The sequence below is a fragment of the Tachypleus tridentatus genome, chromosome 2 (genome assembly GCF_004210375.1).
Source record: "Tachypleus tridentatus isolate NWPU-2018 chromosome 2, ASM421037v1, whole genome shotgun sequence".
Taxonomy (NCBI): Eukaryota; Metazoa; Arthropoda; class Merostomata; order Xiphosura; family Limulidae; genus Tachypleus; species Tachypleus tridentatus.
The window spans coordinates 68,616,643-68,638,173 of record NC_134826.1 but is presented as its reverse complement, the minus strand read 5'-3'; the positions used below and the strand labels follow the sequence as shown (position 1 = coordinate 68,638,173).

Below are 21,531 nucleotides of genomic sequence, written 5' to 3'. Positions count from 1 at the left end.
GTAACACACTAAATACAAGGTAAAGTTGTAATAACAGTTGGTTATGGTTAGTTGGTTCTAACACACCAACTACGAGGTAAAGTTGTAATAACAGTTGGGTGTGGTTAGTTGGTTGTATCGCACGAACTACAAGATAAATTTGTAATAACATTTGGTTATGGTTAGTTGGTTGTAACACACTATCTGAAAGGTAACGTTGTTATAACAGTTGGTTGTGGATAGTTGGTTGTAACACGAACTACAAGGCAAAGTTGTAATAGGAGTTCGGTGTGGTTAGTTGGTTGTAACACACTAACTACAAGGTAAAGTTATAATAACAGTTGGATGCGACAGTTGGTTGTAAGACACGAACTACAAAATAAAGATCTAATAAGGATTGGTTGTAACACACGAACTACAAGGCAAATATCTAATAACAATTGGTTGTAACACATGAACTACAAGGTAAAGATCTAATAACAATTGGTTGTAACACATGAACTACAAGGTAAAGTTGTAATAACAGTTGTTTGTGCTTAGTTAGTTGTATCAGAAGAAGTATAAGGTAAAGTTGTAATAATGGTTGTTATTAGTTGTTTGTAACACACTAACTATAAGGTAAAGTTGTAATAACAGTTGGGTGATGTTATTTGGTTGTAACACACAAACTACAAGGTAAAGTTGCAACACCAGTTGGCTGTGGTTATTTGGTTGTAATACACTAACACAAAGTAGAGTTATAATAACAGTTTAGTGTGGTTATTTGGTTTTAACACATCAAAAAGAAGGTAAAGTTGCAATATCATTTGGTTGTGGTCACTTGGTTGTAACACACCAACTACAAGATACAGTTGTAATAACAGTTGGTCCTCGTTAGTTGGTTGTAACACACGAACTACATGGTAAAGTTGTAATAACAGTTGACTGAGGTTAGCTGGTTGTAATATAAGGAAGAATAAGGTAAAGTTGCAATAACAGTTTGGTGTGGTTAGTTGATTGTAACACGAACTAAAAGTTAAAGTTGCAATAATAGTTGGGTTTGTTAGTTGGTTGTAACACGAAATACAAGGTTAAGTTTTAATACCAGTTGGCTGTGGTTAGTTGGTTGTAACACACAAACTACAAAGTAAAGTTGTAACAACAGTTGGCTTTGGTTAGTTGGTTGTAAAAAAAATAACTATAAGATAAAATTGCAATAACAGTTGGGTGTTGTTAGTTCGTTGTAACGCACTAACTACAAGATAAAGTTGTAATAACGGTTGGATGCGATAGTTGGTTGTAAGACACGAACCACAAGGTAAAGATCTAATAACAATTGGTTGTAACACACGAACTACAAGATAAAGATCTAATAACAATTGTTTGTGCTTAGTTAGTTGTATCACAAGAAGTATAAAGGTAAAGTTGTAATAACAGTTGGTTGTGATTAGTTGTTTGTAACACACTAACTATAAGGTAAAGTAGTAATAACAGTTGGCTGTGGTTAGTTGGTTGTAACACACTAACACAAGGTAGAGTTATAATAACAGTTTAGTGAGGTTATTTGGTTCTAACACATTAACAAGAAGGTATAGTTGTAATATCATTTGGTTGTGGTTACTTGGTTGTAACACACGAACTAAAATATACAGTTGTAATAACAATTGGTTCTAGTCAGTTGATTGTAACACACGATCTACAAGGTAAAGTTGTAATAACAGTTGGGATTAACACTCGAACTACAAGGTAAAGTTGTAATAACAGTTGGTTGTGGTTAGGTTTTTTGTAACACACAAAATACAAGGTAGAGTTGTAATAACAGGTGGTTGTGGTTAGTTGGTTGTAACACACGAACTACAAGGTACAGTCGAAACTACTTCAACATTATCTTTCCAATCCAATACGATTTCAATCCTCAAAATAATGAGAAGTTAATGATATTTGAATTTTTTTATAATAATATATAAATAATAATGTTCTCGACAGTTTTTACAGAACATGTGATTTGATATATTCAGAATCTCTTGTAAATTCTCTTAAATTTCACATAAAGCCAGCTTAGAATTTCATACACGGCTCCTACTATAAACTCTTATTTATACGTTAAAGCAAAAGCAGATTAAAACCAAGAAAACAAAATCATTATAGCATAAACATGGGTACATCTTTCTGATAGGATAAAAAACAGAAAGGAAATAGATGATTTGTGACTATTGGATAAGGGAACTCACCAAAATATAGTAAATTGTTTGATATAATATTAAATTCATATTGAACATGAACTTGATGTTTCATACGAATGCTATTCCTGTGTATTTTACCCAACGACTTACAGGACAGCTTGAGTGACCATTGGTCCTGCTAACGGGGTTATGAGACGCTTTGCCGACTGCTGACGTCTATCCTCGACATTGTGACGAGCCAAATCCTTTACGTTTTTTCTAGGAGTTTCCTGGTTGCTCTGAGATGGCGCTTTTCCAACCTTTAGTGGCTCCATCTCATCTGGACCAGTTTTTTTGTTTGGTCGTTTTCTCCAGTAGAAACAACAGAAGAAGATGCTGATCCCCATGGTGACCAAAACAGCTAACGATCCAAGAACGGAAGCTATTACGATTGTTGTTAGGTCCATGATGTTTCTCCTGGATGTAACAACATGATATGGAGTTATACATTTAGTTTTCTGGAAATCGTATTAGTATTCACGTATAATTATTATAATAGAAGTTATTTGAGTGTGATCAAACAAAAGTAAACTTAAGCTATAAGTCGTATCGTTTGCATAATCCTTTCTTAATGGAGCTACTTTTATTATTAAAAATAGAATATTTCCAGCTTGTCTCCTTTTTTAAATACATTTTTTTATTTTCTATTCTCTTCTAAAAATATTATTAAATTTGCTGTTGTCTCCAAATGGCACAGTGGCATGTCGGCGGTTTCAATATCCTTAGTGAAAAGAGCACAGATAACCCTTTGTGTAGCTTTGAATTTGACAACAATAATAATTCACTGATTATATTTATATTTTATTTAAAAAAAACGTTATAGACTGTTTGACTGAATACAAATAACACCAAGACATAGAAAATAGATGATGTTATTTTACTACTTTGTGTTTACTTAGTGATTAAAGTCATTATTTCATTACAAGTTACAGCTTTTATAGTATGGAAAATATTTTCAACATACACACAACGTTTCGATTACTGACATGATCATTCTTAATTCTGTGTACTTGATAATGATCGCACCAATGATCGAAACGGTGTACTGTTTTTAAAAATATTTTCCCTTCTGTAAAAGCTGTAACTTGTAATGAAATAATGACTATAATCACTAAGTAAACACAAAGAAGAACTATCAATAAATAATTAAAATTTTTAAAAGTTTATTAAAAACAAATGGTGGCGCTAGTTTATTTAATGACGTCACGAAGATAGTTTGTGTGTATTTTTTGCAGTAAATGTTTACCTGCACTTAACAAACAAGAACTGATGAGATGATACTCAAAACAAACTGTTTCCATGTTCTTTTGTGTAAGACAGTAGTTATGGTTGTGGAACGTTCAAGAAGTTATATCAGAAGAAGAGTTGAACAACTGGCTTTTTAATTATCTTGAAGTAGTGTCTGTCCGTCTCAAACCACTGAAGTTTCGAATATTCCGTTATATTCGTGAATAAAGTTTACTTCAAATTCAGTGAGGTAAAATGTTTCTTTGCTTTCTCGGAGTAATATCCAGACAAACCATGGTGGCTGCAAATGTTTCGTCTCTTTAAAGTGACATCCGCGTCAAATTTCTGGGGGATTCAAATTTTCTTTGCTACAACAACTTTTCTTGGAGGTTGAAAACCTCTCCTTGGAGTATTTCCTAAAAAGAAATGTTGTTTTCAGAGCAACATATTTTGTTAAATGTTTCAAATTATACACTAGGATATATATAAAACATTTTGATAACTTATCACATTACTGATTCTTGATTATACGGAAGTAGGCTTACACACGGAATCCATCACGCCTTTACAGTATTCAATCGAGTAAGTCAGAATATAGTATGTAAGATAAAAAATATATATATATATAATTATGCTTGTTGTTAATTTTATACAAAACTACTTCAGGACTGTTTATACTAGTCATCCTTAACTTCTACCTAATAGATAAGAGGGAAGGTAACTAACTAGCAACACTACGGCCACTCTTTACCGATGAATATTTGGATTGATTGTCAATTACAGCCCCCCTTCACGGCTGAAAAGATGAAGGAATTTGAGTCAACGACCTACAGATGATTAGTCGATTGTCATAAACGTAAAAAAATATAATTCTGATAAGAACCACAACAGGAATGCCATAATGCGATTACTCATAGTTTTATATGAATCACTCTTGTAACAAATACACGTATTAGATTGTGTACTTCCCTTCATATACACCACTCGACTCGTAATCTAAGGATCACGAGTTTGAATTCCCGTCACACCAGACATGCTCGCCCTTTCAGCCGTGGAGGCGTTAGAATGTTACGGTGAATCCCACTATTCGTTGGTAAAAGAGTAGCCAAAGAGTTGGCGGTGGGTGGTGATGACTAGCTTCCTTCCCTCTAGTCTTACACTGCAAAATTATGGACGGGTAGTGCAGATAGCCCTTGTGCAGTTTTGCGCGAAATTCAAAACAAAAACAAATAAACAATCCCTTCACATACCCATTATATGGGACAACTAGCTCCTGAGACGTGCTACCACTAGGTAGGTTGTTTTTATATGGAACAAGTAGCTCCTGAGACGTGCTACCACTAGATAGGTTGTTTTTATATGGGACAAGTAGCTCCTGAGACGTGCTACAACTAGGTAGGTTGTTTTTATATGGGACAAGTAGCTCCTGAGACGTGCTATCACTAGGTAGGTTGTTTTTATATGAGACAAGTAGCTCCTGAGACGTGCTACCACTAGGTAGGTTGTTTTTATATGGGACAAGTAGCTCCTGAGACGTGCTATCACTAGGTACGTTGTTTTTATATGGGACAAGTAGCTCCTGAGACGTGCTACCACTAGATAGGTTGTTTTTATATGGAACAAGTAGCTCCTGAGACGTGCTACAACTAGGTAGGTTGTTTTTATATGAGACAAGTAGCTCCTGAGACGTGCTACAACTAGGTAGGTTGTTTTAATATGGGACAAGTAGCTTCTGAGACGTGCTATCACTAGGTAGGTTGTTTTTATATGGAACAAGTAGCTCCTGAGACGTGCTACAACTAGGTAGGTTGTTTTTATATGGGACAAGTAGCTCCTGAGACGTGCTACCACTAGATAGGTTGTTTTTATATGGGACAAGTAGCTCCTGAGACGTGCTACAACTAGGTAGGTTGTTTTTATATGGGACAAGTAGCTCCTGAGACGTGCTGTCACTAGGTAGGTTGTTTTTATATGGAACAAGTAGTTCCTGAGACGTGCTATCACTAGATAGGTTGTTTTTATATGAAACAAGTAGCTCCTGAGACGTGCTACAACTAGGTAGATTGTTTTAATATGGGACAAGTAGCTTCTGAGACGTGCTATCACTAGGTAGGTTGTTTTTATATGGGACAAGTAGCTCCTGAGACGTGCTACAACTAGGTAGGTTGTTTTTATATGGGACAAGTAGCTTTTGAGACGTGCTACCACTAGGTAGGTTGTTTTTATATGGGACAAGTAGCTCCTGAGACGTGCTACAACTAGGTAGGTTGTTTTTATATGAGACAAGTAGCTCCTGAGACGTGCTACAACTAGGTAGGTTGTTTTTATATGGGACAAGTAGCTCCTGAGACGTGCTATCACTAGGTAGGTTGTTTTTATATGGGACAAGTAGCTCCTGAGACGTGCTATCACGAGGTAGGTTGTTTTTATATGGGACAAGTAGCTCCTGAGACGTGCTATCACGAGGTAGGTTGTTTTTATATGGGACAAGTAGCTCCTGAGACGTGCTATCACTAGGTAGGTTGTTTTTATATGGGACAAGTAGCTCCTGAGACGTGCTGTCACTAGGTAGGTTGTTTTTATATGGGACAAGTAGCTTCTGAGACGTGCTATCATGAGGTAGGTTGTTTTTATATGGGACAAGTAGCTCCTGAGACGTGCTATCACTAGGTACGTTGTTTTTATATGGGACAAGTAGCTCCTGAGACGTGCTATCACGAGGTAGGTTGTTTTTATATGGGACAAGTAGCTCCTGAGACGTGCTGTCACTAGGTAGGTTGTTTTTATATGGAACAAGTGGCTCCTGAGACGTGCTACAACTAGGTAGGTTGTTTTTATATGAGACAAGTAGCTCCTGAGACGTGCTACAACTAGGTAGGTTGTTTTAATATGGGACAAGTAGCTTCTGAGACGTGCTATCACTAGGTAGGTTGTTTTATATGGGACAAGTAGCCCTGAGACGTGCTACAACCAGGTAGGTTGTTTTATATGGGACAAGTAGCTTCTGAGACGTGCTACCACTAGGTAGGTTGTTTTATATGGGACAAGTAGCTCCTGAGACGTGCTATCACAAGGTAGGTTGTTTTATATGGGACAAGTAGCCCTGAGACGTGCTGTCACTAGGTAGGTTGTTTTTATATGGGACAAGTAGCTCCTGAGACGTGCTACAACTAGGTAGGTTGTTTTTATATGGGACAAGTAGCTCCTGAGACGTGCTACAACTAGGTAGGTTGTTTTTATATGAGACAAGTAGCTCCTGAGACGTGCTACAACTAGGTAGGTTGTTTTTATATGGGACAAGTAGCTCCTGAGACGTGCTATCACTAGGTAGGTTGTTTTTATATGGGACAAGTAGCTCCTGAGACGTGCTACAACTAGGTAGGTTGTTTTTATATGGGACAAGTAGCTCCTGAGACGTGCTATCACTAGGTAGGTTGTTTTTATATGGGACAAGTAGCTCCTGAGACGTGCTACCACTAGGTAGGTTGTTTTTATATGGGACAAGTAGCTCCTGAGACGTGCTACAACTAGGTAGGTTGTTTTTAAGTATAAAAAAGGATAAGGGAGCGTAAAGAATAATGAGTTAATAAATCGGTTATTTTTCACATTTTATTTATATCTTTAATAAAGATTAGTTATTAAACAGCTGCGACAACCTTGGATTAGCACTGTATATTAAACGATACAGAAGTAATTTTGTTTTATTTCTAAAGGGGCAAATAATCAGAAATGAAATCCAAACAGTCTCTTGAAATTTCAATGTAGATTGAAGCTTTAAAGTTTAGTAATGACGGAGGTTAAAGTCTCTCATTAAAGTTTATTTGTTTTGAATTTCGTGCAAAGATACACGAGGGCTATCTGCGCTAGCCGTCTCTATCTTTGCAGTGTAAGACTAGAGGGAAGGCACCATGTCATCACCACCCACCGTTAACTTTTGGGCTACTCTTTTACCAACGAATAGTGGGATTGACCGAACATTATAACGCCCCCATGGCTGAAAGGGCGAGCGTGTTTTGTGTAACGGGGATTCGAACCCACGACCCTCGGATTATGAGCCGAGCTCTTTAACCACCTGGCCATGCCGGGCCCAATCGAGTCTATTGTCTATTTGTTTAATGACGATGTAGTTTTGCTATAAGAAACACACACAAACCCACTCCTTTATAATCGAATAATAATGAATAAGAAGGATGCTAAGTAAATTTTTATAAATGAAAATGAAATTATGTAATTCAGTCGATAGTAAGAAAATAATGCACAAACAAAAAACAGCAAGAACACTGAAGTAAAAAGATTGATAGAACTTTACAGCATAATAACAATACAACAGAAGTAAAAGGATTTGCAAGTCTTTGAAACACCACAACAATACAACAGAAGTTAAAAGGTTGGTAGATCTCTGAAGTAATAAAAACAACGAATTAATAAATAGCATATTTTAAAAACAACACAAGAACAGAAAATCAAGAAATAACTATTGTAAAATATAAACTACAACCCAAAGAAACTTTATCTAATTAACTAACAAAAACTTTAATTTGTTTCCAAATCAAATGAAATAATAGAAAAATAATATAACATAAAATTATTTTAAAGAAACAATATTAAACAATTACTATCTTTAAAGATATAACTTTAAACACTTCACTATTTTTAAAGAAGCAACGTTCAGCAGTTAAATGTTTTAAAGAAACAATATTAAATATATAACTATTCCTAAGTAAACAATATTAAATACATAACTGTGTCTCAAGAAACAATATTAAATAGATAACTATTCCTAAATAAACAATATGAAATAGATAACTGTGTATCAAGAAACAATATTAAATGAATAACTATTTCTAAAGAAACAATATTAAATAGATAACTATTTCTAAAGAAACAATATTAAATAGAGAACTATTTCTAAATAAACAATATTAAATAGATAACTGTTTTTAAAGAAACAATATTAAATGATTAAATTTTTCCAAAAAAAAAAATTAAACGTGTACTATTTAAAAACAACAATATTAAATAGTATTTATCATATTTACCTTGACAAGGAAATCATGAAGATAAAAGCAAACTACAACTAAAAGACAGTGGTGATCACTTCCTTGTTTACATATGTAAATCCTTTCGTAAATATTTCAGTATTTGGACAAATTCTACTCAGATAGTTTGTTTACCTCAAAATGTCACCTCTTTAGGTATTGAATAAACAAAAGATTAAACCATTTCAAACAACAAGCTTTATTGGAATTACTTATACACTTGTAAAATCCTTCAACGCAGGGAGATAGATAACTTTGTTCAATAGTGGAACTGTAGTTTGTTTCTTTTGTGAGAGGTATTTCCATGTTTAAAATCAATCTGTTCATCCTACATTGTATTTGTCTTACGTTTACTTAGTGAACAGTCACGTCTTGTGTATTCTGTACGTTTAAAATGTCTATAAAATATTGTAAGTATAACTTTTAAGGTCAAGCTGTCAAAACAATCATTTTATTTTATTAAATCTAAGAATATCACATTTTTTATCAGTTTATTTGGTTTTTTATAACTTTTAAAGATATATGGAACAAATATCAAACCAATTTAGTAATTTGAAAGAAGTCTTTTGCATGGGATACAGAATTGGGATTACGACCGAAAGCATCGATAGCAGATATGATAGCGAATTGATTAAACACAATATTTTAATTACTTTAAGTTTAACTTTTATGACACCGCATACTCCTGGTTATGTTAATGGAGTAAATTACTTTTACTGAACTTATCGTTAGATCTTGTCTATGTAGTTAGTTTACTTTGATTAGAAGTTTTCTGTAATAGCAAGAGAAATTTTGAGAACTTCATCTTTTGTTTTGTATGTTTTTTATTACACGAAGCTTTAAACGTTTTATACAGCTGTGCATGTGAAGAAAGTTTTACACACGGGAGGGTTTTCTGCACTTTATAAGACAATGAAATATTCAACAGATAGAATTGAAGCGTCAACTTCAATCTTTATGACTTCTAATGCTATTTTATTTTTCTCTTCTGATAATCTGAACAGATTACTACAGACAAATGACGATTTCAAAATTGCTCAGAAAAAACAAAAATATGTTAGAAGATCACATGTTTGTTTAAAATTACAGGGAAAATACAATGATCGATTTCTTATTAACCTGGTTATTTATGTAATACTACAGAAGTGAGACAATATACTTGAAGGTTTAACTGACAGGAAATTGACCAGGATGAGAGCTATCAAGCGTAATTTTCTTTGGCGTCACTAAATTTCCAAGTTAACTTAATTCTTTGACACTAGGTAAAATAAGTTTAAAGTAGTTTCCTTTTAATCATGATTCGCCATTATGGAAGACAGACAGACAAACTGAAGTCACATACATTACTGTACGTACGTGTTTGTAATAAGAGCATGGGATGTAGCATTGGTCTACTTAAAGTACAACGTGTTGGTAATAAGAATATGGGATGTAGCATTGGTCTATTTAAAGTACAACGTGTTGGTAATAAGAGTATGGAATGTAGCATTGGTCTATTTAAAGTACAACGTGTTGGTAATAAGAGTATGGGATGTAGCATTGGTCTATTTAAAGTACAACGTGTTGGTAATAAGAGTATGGAATGTAGCATTGGTCTATTTAAAGTACAACGTGTTGGTAATAAGAGTATGGGATGTAGCATTGATCTACTTAAAGTACAACGTGTTGGTAATAAGAGTATGGGATGTAGCATTGGTCTACTTAAAGTACAACGTGTTGGTAATAAGAGTATGGAATGTAGCATTGATCTACTTAAAGTACAACGTGTTGGTAATAAGAGTATGGAATGTAGCATTGGTCTATTTAAAGTACAACGTGTTGGTAATAAGAGTATGGAATGTAGCATTGGTCTATTTAAAGTACAACGTGTTGGTAATAAGAGTATGGAATGTAGCATTGATCTATTTAAAGTACAACGTGTTGGTAATAAGAGTATGTGATGTAGCATTGGTCTACTTAAAGTACAACGTGTTGGTAATAAGAGTATGGGATGTAGCATTGGTCTACATTAAAAGTACAACGTGTTGGTAATAAGAGTATGGGATGTAGCATTGATCTATTTAAAGTACAACGTGTTGGTAATAAGAGTATGGGATGTAGCATTGGTCTACTTAAAGTACAACGTATTGGTAATAAGAGTATGGGATGTAGCATTGATCTACTTAAAGTACAACGTGTTGGTAATAAGAGTATGGGATGTAGCATTGGTCTACTTAAAGTACAACGTGTTGGTAATAAGAGTATGGGATGTAGCATTGGTCTACTTAAAGTACAACGTATTGGTAATAAGAGTATGGGATGTAGCATTGATCTACTTAAAGTACAACGTGTTGGTAATAAGAGTATGGGATGTAGCATTGGTCTACTTAAAGTACAACGTGTTGGTAATAAGAGCATGGGATGTAGCATTGGTCTACTTAAAGTACACGCAATTAGGATTCATTTAATGTGGCCGAACATCGTGAGATATTGGAATTACGGCAGAAAACATCGCTAACAACAAATGAACCCAACTTATGAAATAATGCATTTTATTCATTGTAATAATAAATGTAAAAACATTATATTTAAATAGATTTTTCTATTATTAGGTAGATGCTTAGTTCTGATCTGCGGAAGTAACTTGCTTTGATCAAAAGTTTATATTAATACTATCCGTTTGTTTACATTCTATGAAGCGAGGCTACAAAAAACATACCAGAGTTTCTAGAACAGCATAAATATGTCCTGTCCTACATAACATAAGACTATTCACGAAGTCTTTTTATACTTGAATTGATTCTTGGCACCATCTAATCAGAGCTGTTCGGAGCAAAGTAAGAAATTACCATGTAAGTAAACATCTTTGGTTTCAGTCACGTCAGTGGCCCTCGAGTTCTGTTTCTAATGACGTGAGTACAGAAAGTCGCCAGAAGAAATAACGTTCCCTACGCCTACCTCCGATGTGTCAATTTCTCTTACAGAGTCCTCAGCTAAATGTTTAGGTAACGACTACAGAATAAAAATGTTTCCATCTCTTAATTTTTCCAGCGCTTTGTGTTGTTTACTGTCATCATGCAATCATGACCAAATGAGTTAAGCAATCACCAGAGGGCCACAGAGAGATAGAAAATCTCGTGCAGAAAGGGTATTCTCATTGTACTTTCAGTATTTTCCAAATCTAGGATAACGTAGTTGGTGGTTTCATTCTATATTTATACAGAATCTTGTCGTACTTAAATCCATTCGTTCCGATAGAGGGCATGGTCTAGAGAAACTAACTGACCAGGTTTTATTTATTTTAAAATTTTCGGTATGTCTGTTAATAGATTTACGTCATACTTTAATAACTGTATAATGAAGAGACACATGTCTTTCCCAACTTTATTACTATATAATGTAGACACATGTTTTTACCAACTGTATTATTTTCACTATATTTCTATAAATGTCAAATGTTTACTTTCTTATTGTAACATTTTGTATAAAACGTTTTATTCAAAACGAAAACCCTAAATTTTCTTTGACATTTCCATAAAGTTTTGATATAGTTTTGGAAGAAAATGGGGTTAGGGTCAAATACCCCCTCTCTTTTTAATAAAAACAATCAAGTTCTGTGAACTTTCCATTAATTTTGACGTATACAAAGAACTGGTATTGTCATGAGTGAAAGTTTGTTCGTTCATTCGTTTGTAGTTGAGGATAAAACTACACAATGAGCTATCTGTTTGTGCTCTGCCCAGCACGGATATCGATACCCGGTTTCTAGAGTTGTAAGTTCGTAGACATAGCGCTGTGCCACTGGGAAGGGGACAAGTAAAAGTTGGAGAGTGAGCACATCAGTTGAACATATCTCAGGTTGTGTGTGTGTATGTGTGATATCAGTGATATGCTTTTCTGTTGTCTTCCTGATGTCTTCCAAAGTGAAACATTCCAGAACTTATATCTATATATTCATAAAGTATGTTTGTTGCCATCTGTCAGTGTCAGTTTGGTATTCTTCGACTCCAAATAAAACAAATTATGCTTCGTACTATTTTCAATTCACTAGTCTTCTCGACAGAATTTCTCTTCGTTTTTTATTAAGACAGACTAATGTCTTTTTCATTTTGAAATTCGGATCTTTCAACTGTTGAAGAAATTTCCATTCCGGCGAACATTAACAAACCTTACATACTAGAAGTAGATGGATTCTTTAGTCAGGAATGCCGAGTTATGTCAGTCATTTTAAATTTACTTGAGAAACATTAAAGTAAAACGAGTTAATTTAATTCTCCATTGAACATTCTTGCCAGTGGAACTATCAGATATTGTCTACAGTTTCCTTGGTTAACCACTCGCTGTAATAAAGACGTGAGATATCAACCGCCATCTTGAAAGTTTTATGCCTGTAAAGGGTAGGTCATAAGAGCCTTTCCCCTTAGTCCTCATTAAGGATACTGACCTTGTTATAGGTCAGTTGTTGATCAAACAACGGAGAAGACAAGCGCAATAAGAAGGTTATTTAGAGTGACTATGTCCACACATGAAGTGAAATTCATTTCTTACATTATGAAACATGTGACGAGAATAAAACATAAAATATAGACGTAAGCCATCTTTCTTAGTTGTCCCTGAAGTCCTGAAATTGATATAAAAATTATTATCATTTCTATGTATTTCAGGTTTGGTTTTGGTTTGTTTTGAATTTCGCCCAAAATTATACGAGGGCTATCAGCACTAACCGTCCCTAATTTAGCAGTGTAAGACTACAGGAAAAGCAGCTAGTCATCACCACCCACCGCCAACTCTTGGACTATTCTTTTACCAACGGATAGTGGAACTGTCCGTCACATTATAACGCCCTAATGGTTAAAAGGGCGAGCATGTTTGGTGTGGCGGAGATTCGAACCCACGACCTTTAGATTACGATCCGAGTGCCTTGGACACCAGGTCATGCCGGGCCGTATGTGTTGCAGTGAGACGCTACTTTGTTCATTAACCATGTCAAATTTTATCGTAAGTTTAATCTTTGGTGACGGTATTAAGGTGACAGTCATTTCCACGTTTTGTTGGTAAAAGAGTAGCCCAAGAGTTGGCGGCGGGTATTGTTCATTAGCTTCCTATCCTTTAGTTCATCACCTCAAAATTAAGGAAGGCTAGAGGAGGTAGTCCTTACACATTAATGTTTGTGTTAAGAACTTATATAAAGAATAAATGTTACTCTTCGATCAAGGTATTCGATATTAGTCTTTGGTCGTTACTGGTCCTCTGGTGGGACAGTGATAAATCATGGATTTACAACACTAAAATACAGGGTTTGATTCTCTACAGTAGACACAGCAGATAACCCAACATGGTTTCACTATATAACAAAGAACATAACAAACCGTAAGTGTGAAGCACATTAACATGATCACTTATTTGACTTCATTATTTAAACTTTGTTCGAGAAAATATTACCGAAAGAATTGCAAAAATATTCATACCATTTTAGAGATTTATTAAGCTTGATAATTTGAAAAAAAATATTCAGTAGAACTGTTACAATAAAATTAATTATATTTCTCTAAGTTGAAGGGAATAAACCAATCAGAATCTCCAGTTCAAACGTCAAAAGAAGACAGCTCAGGAATAGTTTGAATATGTCAATATCGGAAGTACAACAGATGTTTTTATTATGTAATATTAAAGTCAACCCTGACGTTCGTGTGACATGTTAATTCTCATAAATGTCTTAGAATTCACTTGTAGTTATTAATTTTGTAAGATATATTTTTCTTGCTATTATTATGTTTAAAGAAGAGTTGTCTGATAGGGTAGGCCCGGCATGGCCTAGCGCGTAAGGCGTGCGACTCGTAATTCGAGGGTCGCGGGTTCGCGCCCGCATCGTGCTAAACATGCTCGCCCTCCCAGCCGTGGGGGTGTATAATGTGACGGTCAATCCCACTATTCGTTGGTAAAAGAGTAGCCCAAGAGTTGGCGGTGGGTGGTGATGACTAGCTGCCTTCCCTCTAGTCTTACACTGCTAAATTAGGGACGGCTAGCACAGATAGCCCTCGAGTAGCTTTGTGCGAAATTCCCAAACAAACAAACTGATAGGGTATTTAAAATAACCCAGTAAGAAATAAGCTCATTGGGCTCGTGCTGTCTAATTTCATATCAATTAATACTTGGAAAATATTTGTCTTGGCACTCTCACATTCCAGAACAAAAACAAACACGAGTTGTCTTCTCTGGTAACGTTAAGAAAAACTACATTACGAACCTTCAGGAAACAATATAAAAAGATAGAGTACACTTTTCTCACAAGAAGGACGGCAAGTGCACTCGTGAATGTTCAGAAAAATTTTAAAGTGTGCCACACCCAGAAAAGATACAAACATGGCACTATATATATCTTACTTCTACCATTTTAAATAAAAAATCACTTGCAGGTTTACTTACGATGACACTACAAACACAACACTATCTCTTTCTTCTTATACCATGAACTTCTTATATTTATGACGATGACACTAAACACAACACATTTGTAGAACAACACAATTTACTTTACTTATGACACTACAAACACAACACTATCTCTTTCTTTCTATATCATAAACAACACACCATTTGCAGGTTTACTTATGATAACTAGAAACGCAACACTATCCCTTTCTTCTTATATCATGAATTACACAACATTTGTAGGTTTACTTATGATAACTAGAAACGCAACACAGTCTCTTTCATCTTATATCACGAACAACAAAATATTCGTAGGTTTACTTATGACGACACTAGAAACAAAGTAATATGTAAAGGAAGATGATATAACGATGAATGTTTAGTTAACAGATCTAGAGCTAAAACTATGTTACTTTTAAAAAGGATTAGGAAATAATCCACTCAAAGATGAAACAAACTTATCCTAGTGTGGATTATACAACTAGCCTTTTACTCTATCAGTCTTTTCATATTTGAAAAGAGCGCAAATAACAAGCGTCAGCAACAAACATAAACTAAAGGAAATCCTCAATAGCTGCGGAATTTCGAATTTTTTTAGACAGAATTAGAGTAAAGTAATCTATGATACCTTTAGCGTAGTGAAATGGTTTGACATCCTGAGTTCAAAGTGTGATTAGGTCTCAAACTGATCAAGAGGTGAAGGAAGTATGACCTATAAGTTTGTAATTGAAAAATTCCGAGCCATTTTATCAGCCACTATGCCGCGGCTAAAAATGTACAATAAACTGAACTGCTTATTAGAAAGGAGAAATAATTAACACACGAAGTTTAATGACCTTTCTTATATGTCTTTCAGACCAAACTGTCTTTTTAAAGTATTTATGTTAAAGTTAGAACAATTTAAATCTCCAGTCGCGGCATAGCGACGCAAAGAAAGGTTTCGAGTTTTTCAAGTTCAAACTTTTATATCATATCTCCGTCATCTCTTGACCGATTTGATATCTAATTACAGTTTTGGACTCAGGAGGCCAAACCCTTTCCACTGATGTATTTTAAAGCGCCAAAGGTCTCATATATTAAATTAATTTAATCGTGCCTAAAATAATTTGAAGTTGATGGTAGGCTGGTAAAGATCCTGATGAGTAATAAAAGTGAATCAGGTTTACCACACTTGGTGCACAAAAATACAAGTATAAAACCCAAATGTATCTGGTGTGGGTATTAACACCCGGACACGTCTTAGGAACGAGAGTATAAACGGATACCGGATTGTAGGGGGCGTTGCAGGTGGATGTTAGGTTATTAATTAGTATAAGGATGAAGGTGTTCCTTTATATTGGTTTAATTTTGGTTTTAGTTACTGTTTAATTAAAGCTTCTTTGATTTTGCGTTTGTTTATATTTGTTTTCCTGCTTATTATCTGAGTGTTTTCTATGGTTATCTTGTGTTTATTTGATTTGCAGTGTTCAAAAACGTGTGAAGGTGTTTTTTGAATACATTTGGTGTTTACTGGAATGTTGTGTTTTGTTATAAGTTTTTTTCCAAATGTTGGTTATTTTTCGTTGATGTCAAGAACATATGGTATGTAGCAGTATAAGGTTTTGTTATTTGTTGTATCTTGGGATTTATTGTTGTTGGTCTGGGTGTGTGCGTTATAATATTTTTTCGCGGTTTTTTGAGGAAATTTGTTGATTTTGATAAAGTGTTGTTTTATTTTGTTGATTTCATCATTAATTTTATCTGGTGAACATAATTTTGTGGTTATGTTTATTTGGTTTCTTAATAGGTTGAGTTTTTGTTTTGTTTCATGTGCTGAGTCCCAGAGAATGTATAATCCATTATGGGTGATTTTTCTGTGGCTTTCTGTTTTGAACTGTGTATCGTTCTAGTGATTTTGAGGTTAAGAAATGTTATTTGGTTAGTTTTTTCCTGTTCACAGGTGAACTTAATGTACGGGTGTATCGAGTTAAAGTGATTGAAAAAAATAAGTGTGTGTTCTGTACATGTGAATCCAGCAATTGTATCATAAACATATGTGTTCCAATATGGTGGTGGGTGTAAGGCTGAATTGATCGCTTGAGATTCAATGTGTCATAACAATGTTGGCTAGAACTGGTGACTCGGGATTCCCCATACTTAGGGCATTTATTCGTAAGTAGGTTTGGTCATTAACATAAAGTCAGTTTTGATGGTAATGAATTCTATAAGGGTTGCTACTTGGTTGCTGAGGATGTGTATCAATGGGTTGGGATTTTGGATATAAAGTTCTAAAGCTATCTTACAGGTGTCATTGGGTGCGACTTCTGTGAAGAGGGAGATTACATCAAAACTGACCATTAAGACTTTATGATTTAATTTATAAGAATATATTTAAAGTTATAAGAGTCTCTAAAAAAGAAACCGGCTGATGTTACATATTTAGAAAATGCTCATGTTATATAATTACCGAGGTTGTAGTTAAATGATTCATAGGTCGACATTATGACTCGTAGTGGACAATCTGGTTTGTGAGGTTTGAAGGTGCCATATAGTTGTTGTGTGCATGAGTTGCTCTTTCGTAGATAAGAATAAAGGTTTTCTGAGATTTTCTTGGTGTGTTTTTTCATTTGTAGCAGTATTTTGTTTGATTGATTTTTATGTGTTTTTGGTGGAATATGTGTTTACTAGTTTAAGTTTGTTTGTATCTGATAAGATGCTGTTCATTTTTTGAATGAATTCATTTGTTTTAATTATAACTATAGTATTGCCTTTATATGCTTCTAGAATTTTAATATTGTTGTCTTGTTTTAAGTTGTTTATAGAATTAACATCTTCTTGTGTGAGGTTGTGTTTTTTTAGTTTTCTTTTCTGTGAAATTATGTTGATAGTTTTATGTGGAAATTCTTTGAAAAGGTTGATTAAGATACTGTTTTAAGGTGTTTCGCGGAAATAGATATTTTCAGTTCTACCTGGAAAGATAGGTTGCTGGTTGTCGGTGGAATTGTTGTTGAAGTTATCTCCTTTACGGTGGTTGTTTTCCGTTGTTTTGTTGGTGTTTTCAGTCTGTGTAGATGTGTTTTCATTTCAAGTGGGTTTCTCGTTATCAAGAATAATAAAATCCTACTTAAAATAATTACAAGTGCCACCCAACAGTTGTTGTAAATAAATCAAGTTTCATTGTAACCCTATAGATGCTGCCACATTATTAATTATAGTCGGTTTGTAGTTTCAGAGTTATGTCCATCGAAGGGGGGTGGGGGTTGTTGAAATAGGAATTTTAGCGTTGTGAGTCCGTAAACGTACTGGTTCACAATATTGATTAAGAAACTTTGTACTGTTTGAGATGTATTAAGATAAAATTAATCCTATTGGGAACTGAGTCCGTTTTCTTTCTGTGTTTAACAATGGAATCCCTTTTACAACAACAGTATTGATTTGAATATAAAAACATAAGTTTTAAAAATAAATATGAAACAAACCAAGTGGTTCCAGAGTCGTGCAATCTTTACTGTTTATTTGATGTAGAACTCAATAATAAACTCTCTGCTGTCTAAAGGGATAAACTTCATGACTTATAACGCTTACAACTAGGGGTTCGATCCTGCAATGGTTACAGCGCAGAAAGCAAAATGTGCAGCTCTGTGTGTAGAAACACAATAAACATATAATTTGATATCAGTGTATGAACAAGAGCGAAAAACTTCAAAATTGTTATTGGAACTGTGGAAATCGTTTCTAAAGAAACAAACATGAAGAAAAAATGCTTATTATCTTAAGAAGTGTTGAGTATTATTTTCTAAATAAAAAAACATTCGTAATAAATCAAAATTAAATAATAAATCCAGACACAAAATCGCCATATCTGTTAAGTGAATGAAAAAAAACTTTAAAAAAGGTTAATATAAGGCATGCGATGTTAGGGTTAGATTAAAAGAGTTAGTTGGCTGTTTACATGATCACAGAACAAAAATAGGGTTAACGTACTGTCACTTGGATATTTTAATCAAATAATTGATGAGGCAGTCTACAAGTTTGAAAACGTAGGTGGTTTTGATAAATTTCATGTTCTTTCAATTAGACAAAATCCGCGATTGAATTTTAGAAGGAAAAGATCAAATGGTCCCTTCAAAATTAAATTTCTTCCAAACAAAATCGAGCAAAAAAGAAGTAGAAAATGATTTCTTAATGTCTTTTTCTACGAACCCTCGACTTTCTTTATACTCAAATGTGGAGAGGGTTGGTACTCTACTGTTTAATTTTGTGTTCTTAAGTCTGATTCACAATGGCGTTTGAAATGCTTATCGAAGTCATATTTTAATTTCAACATCAGTAGCTTTCATACTGTGAATAAATCTCCGTGAAAACGATCTGTGCCTTGTGATAATTTTTATTTAATGTTTGTTAATAAGCAAAAATGTAAGAAATCTTTGTTGTCTTGTAAATATTAAACTTCTGGGGCTATAATAAGCTCTGACGTGTTTGACGTTTCATAGATCACGGAATTAAAACGAGATAGAATTATTCAGTGTATGGAAACATACATGAGACAGCTAGTTCTCTCTCTCTACTTGTGGATTGATTCATGAGTATAATTCCTCCCTAACGTTTATAAATGAAGAGAATAATGGTGTAATATGATCGAGTAAGAAGTATTATAGGATAATATATGATGATGAATGTAATAACGAAACTATAGCGAATAAGTTAAAATGATGATGAATGTAATAACGAAACTATAGCGAATAAGTTAAAATGATGATGTACATATAAATAACTGGTCAAGATAATGAAGTTTCCATGATTATTTAAATACGTTGTCTTATAGTTTACATGATTATTTAAATATGTTGTCGTATAGTTTAAATTATCATGTAGATACTAGCAAAAACCCACAAAACCTTTGTTGTTAAGTGATATTTTCATTACAACAGTATTTCTTTAAATAAAAGAGTAATTGAATAATACAAATAAAGTATAACTGCTGATACCGAAATGTGTATGTCCACTGATATTTAGGCCATGCTTTATAAAACCTCAATTAATTTTAGGCCTAAGTTCGATAAAGAGATAAATTAACACTGTACTACCGTTTACGTTTTTCATATTAGTTTGGTTAGGATTAAATTATACCTATCCATAAATACATTTATAATGCTACGCTAGGACCTAAAGTCAGACCGTTTTTTAAAAAAAACTTCAGGCTTTTAATGTTATTGTACTAAATAGTTAATAAATAAAATACTTATCCACCTTTTTTGTTATACCTTCATTTACATAGCAGTAGTAGTGTCGTGTTTGTTCTGCTTTCGAGATATTTAGCACTGGCAGGCGCTTGCACTGTTTTTGTTGTTTTTTGGGCTAAAACTCTTACAGCGCTTGCTTATAAGGCGTGCTGATAGTAGAATTATAGTACGACAAGATTTCGGTGTTTGTGTTTAAAAGTATTTTGTGTTATTCCAGAAATCCTGTAGTTAAAGAAGTACTGTTGCTATAGAGATACTAATCTTAGCATATATGTCATACAGGTCTCTGCTAATTTGTCATAATAGCACGCACGCATCTTAATATCCAAATACGCAAATACAAGTCATTTCCGTAACAAACGCACGAAGAATCGTGTTATTTTATACATATTGTATTATAGATTACATGATTTTTAGATACATATATTTTATACTCACAAGTTTTTAGATATACTGTTGTAGAGCTACATTGTTTCTTTTAGTTGCATTTCACTGTTATTCCTTAAATCTATCCACGTCTCCAATATGTGCAGCGGAAACAGGGCAGAAACCATGAACCCTCGCATTTACAGTCCGGTCGCCTTAACTCTTGACTACGTCTAGTTTATGAGAATGACACGTTTCATTCATGATAAAACTGAATCCAACATAGTAAACTAGGTCTTTACTTTTAATTTGCAGTAGTCTTAGATTAAGCTTTGATAAAATCCTGAATCTTTGTTACACTTTGTTGGTCATATTTATGGTCATTATTATTGTCTCTAACAATTTGCCTGGACTGAACCCAAATTAATATGGGATTAAATTATGTTGAAAGAGGAGCTGAGGTAATCTCGTTAACAGTGACCAACTCGTTGGACTTCAAGTTCCTCGGGTTTGAGCCGTTGTTCCACCAAACATGCGTCACACACACACTATTCCGTTAACCATACAACCAACTAGCTTTCTTATATCTGGACCATAATCTGGTCCTCAGTTCAAAATCAGGGACGGATTTTTCTGAACCCTACGGGTCACTGACTTAGTCTTTTAGTTCATGCGTGCACAATGGGTCATTGTAAGTAAACAAAGAAGCAAAAAATAGTCGAAAATTAATTAAACCTGCACAAACATCTTCGACTTTTTTTGAATTTTAAGTTAGTAAATATGCATGTGTTGTTTATAAGTAACATGTTAATAAAGTATGTTGAAGGTTTGAATAATAAAATAAGCTTTTATATATCGTTATAAACAATAAATAAATAAATATTTCATGAAAACGAATTACTTTTAAGGCGTCCGACTATAAACTGAATGATAAATTTCACACAAGCACCAAATCCTTTCTTTAAAGCTAGCGAAAACTGTCCATTTTCGACTAAACTAACGATTCACTGTAATATTTAGTGTTAAAAATCATTACAGAGGGCACTGTTTTTGTTTCACCTAGCAAAAAGAGCAATAGAAAAGTAA

At 34.1% G+C, this 21,531-nt stretch overlaps 1 protein-coding gene across 5 annotated transcripts in view; it reads right to left on the bottom strand.

The window, feature by feature from the left end:
* The window catches only part of LOC143244126 (synaptotagmin-7-like), a 138,597-nt gene that overhangs the window by 13,514 nt on the left and 103,552 nt on the right, over nt 1–21,531 (bottom strand). For 2 of the 5 annotated variants that reach the window (XM_076488253.1, XM_076488254.1), the window contains 2 exons: nt 3,427–3,823; nt 2,292–2,597 (listed from right to left, as the gene is read on the bottom strand). In XM_076488253.1, coding sequence (XP_076344368.1) covers nt 2,292–2,587 — 296 coding nt within the window. In that variant the 5' untranslated portion in view covers nt 2,588–2,597; nt 3,427–3,823. Of the gene's footprint in view, nt 1–2,291; nt 2,598–3,426; nt 3,824–20,517; nt 20,679–21,531 lie in introns of all 5 variants that reach the window. The other 3 variants (XM_076488256.1, XM_076488257.1, XM_076488255.1) reach the window with 2 other exon arrangements.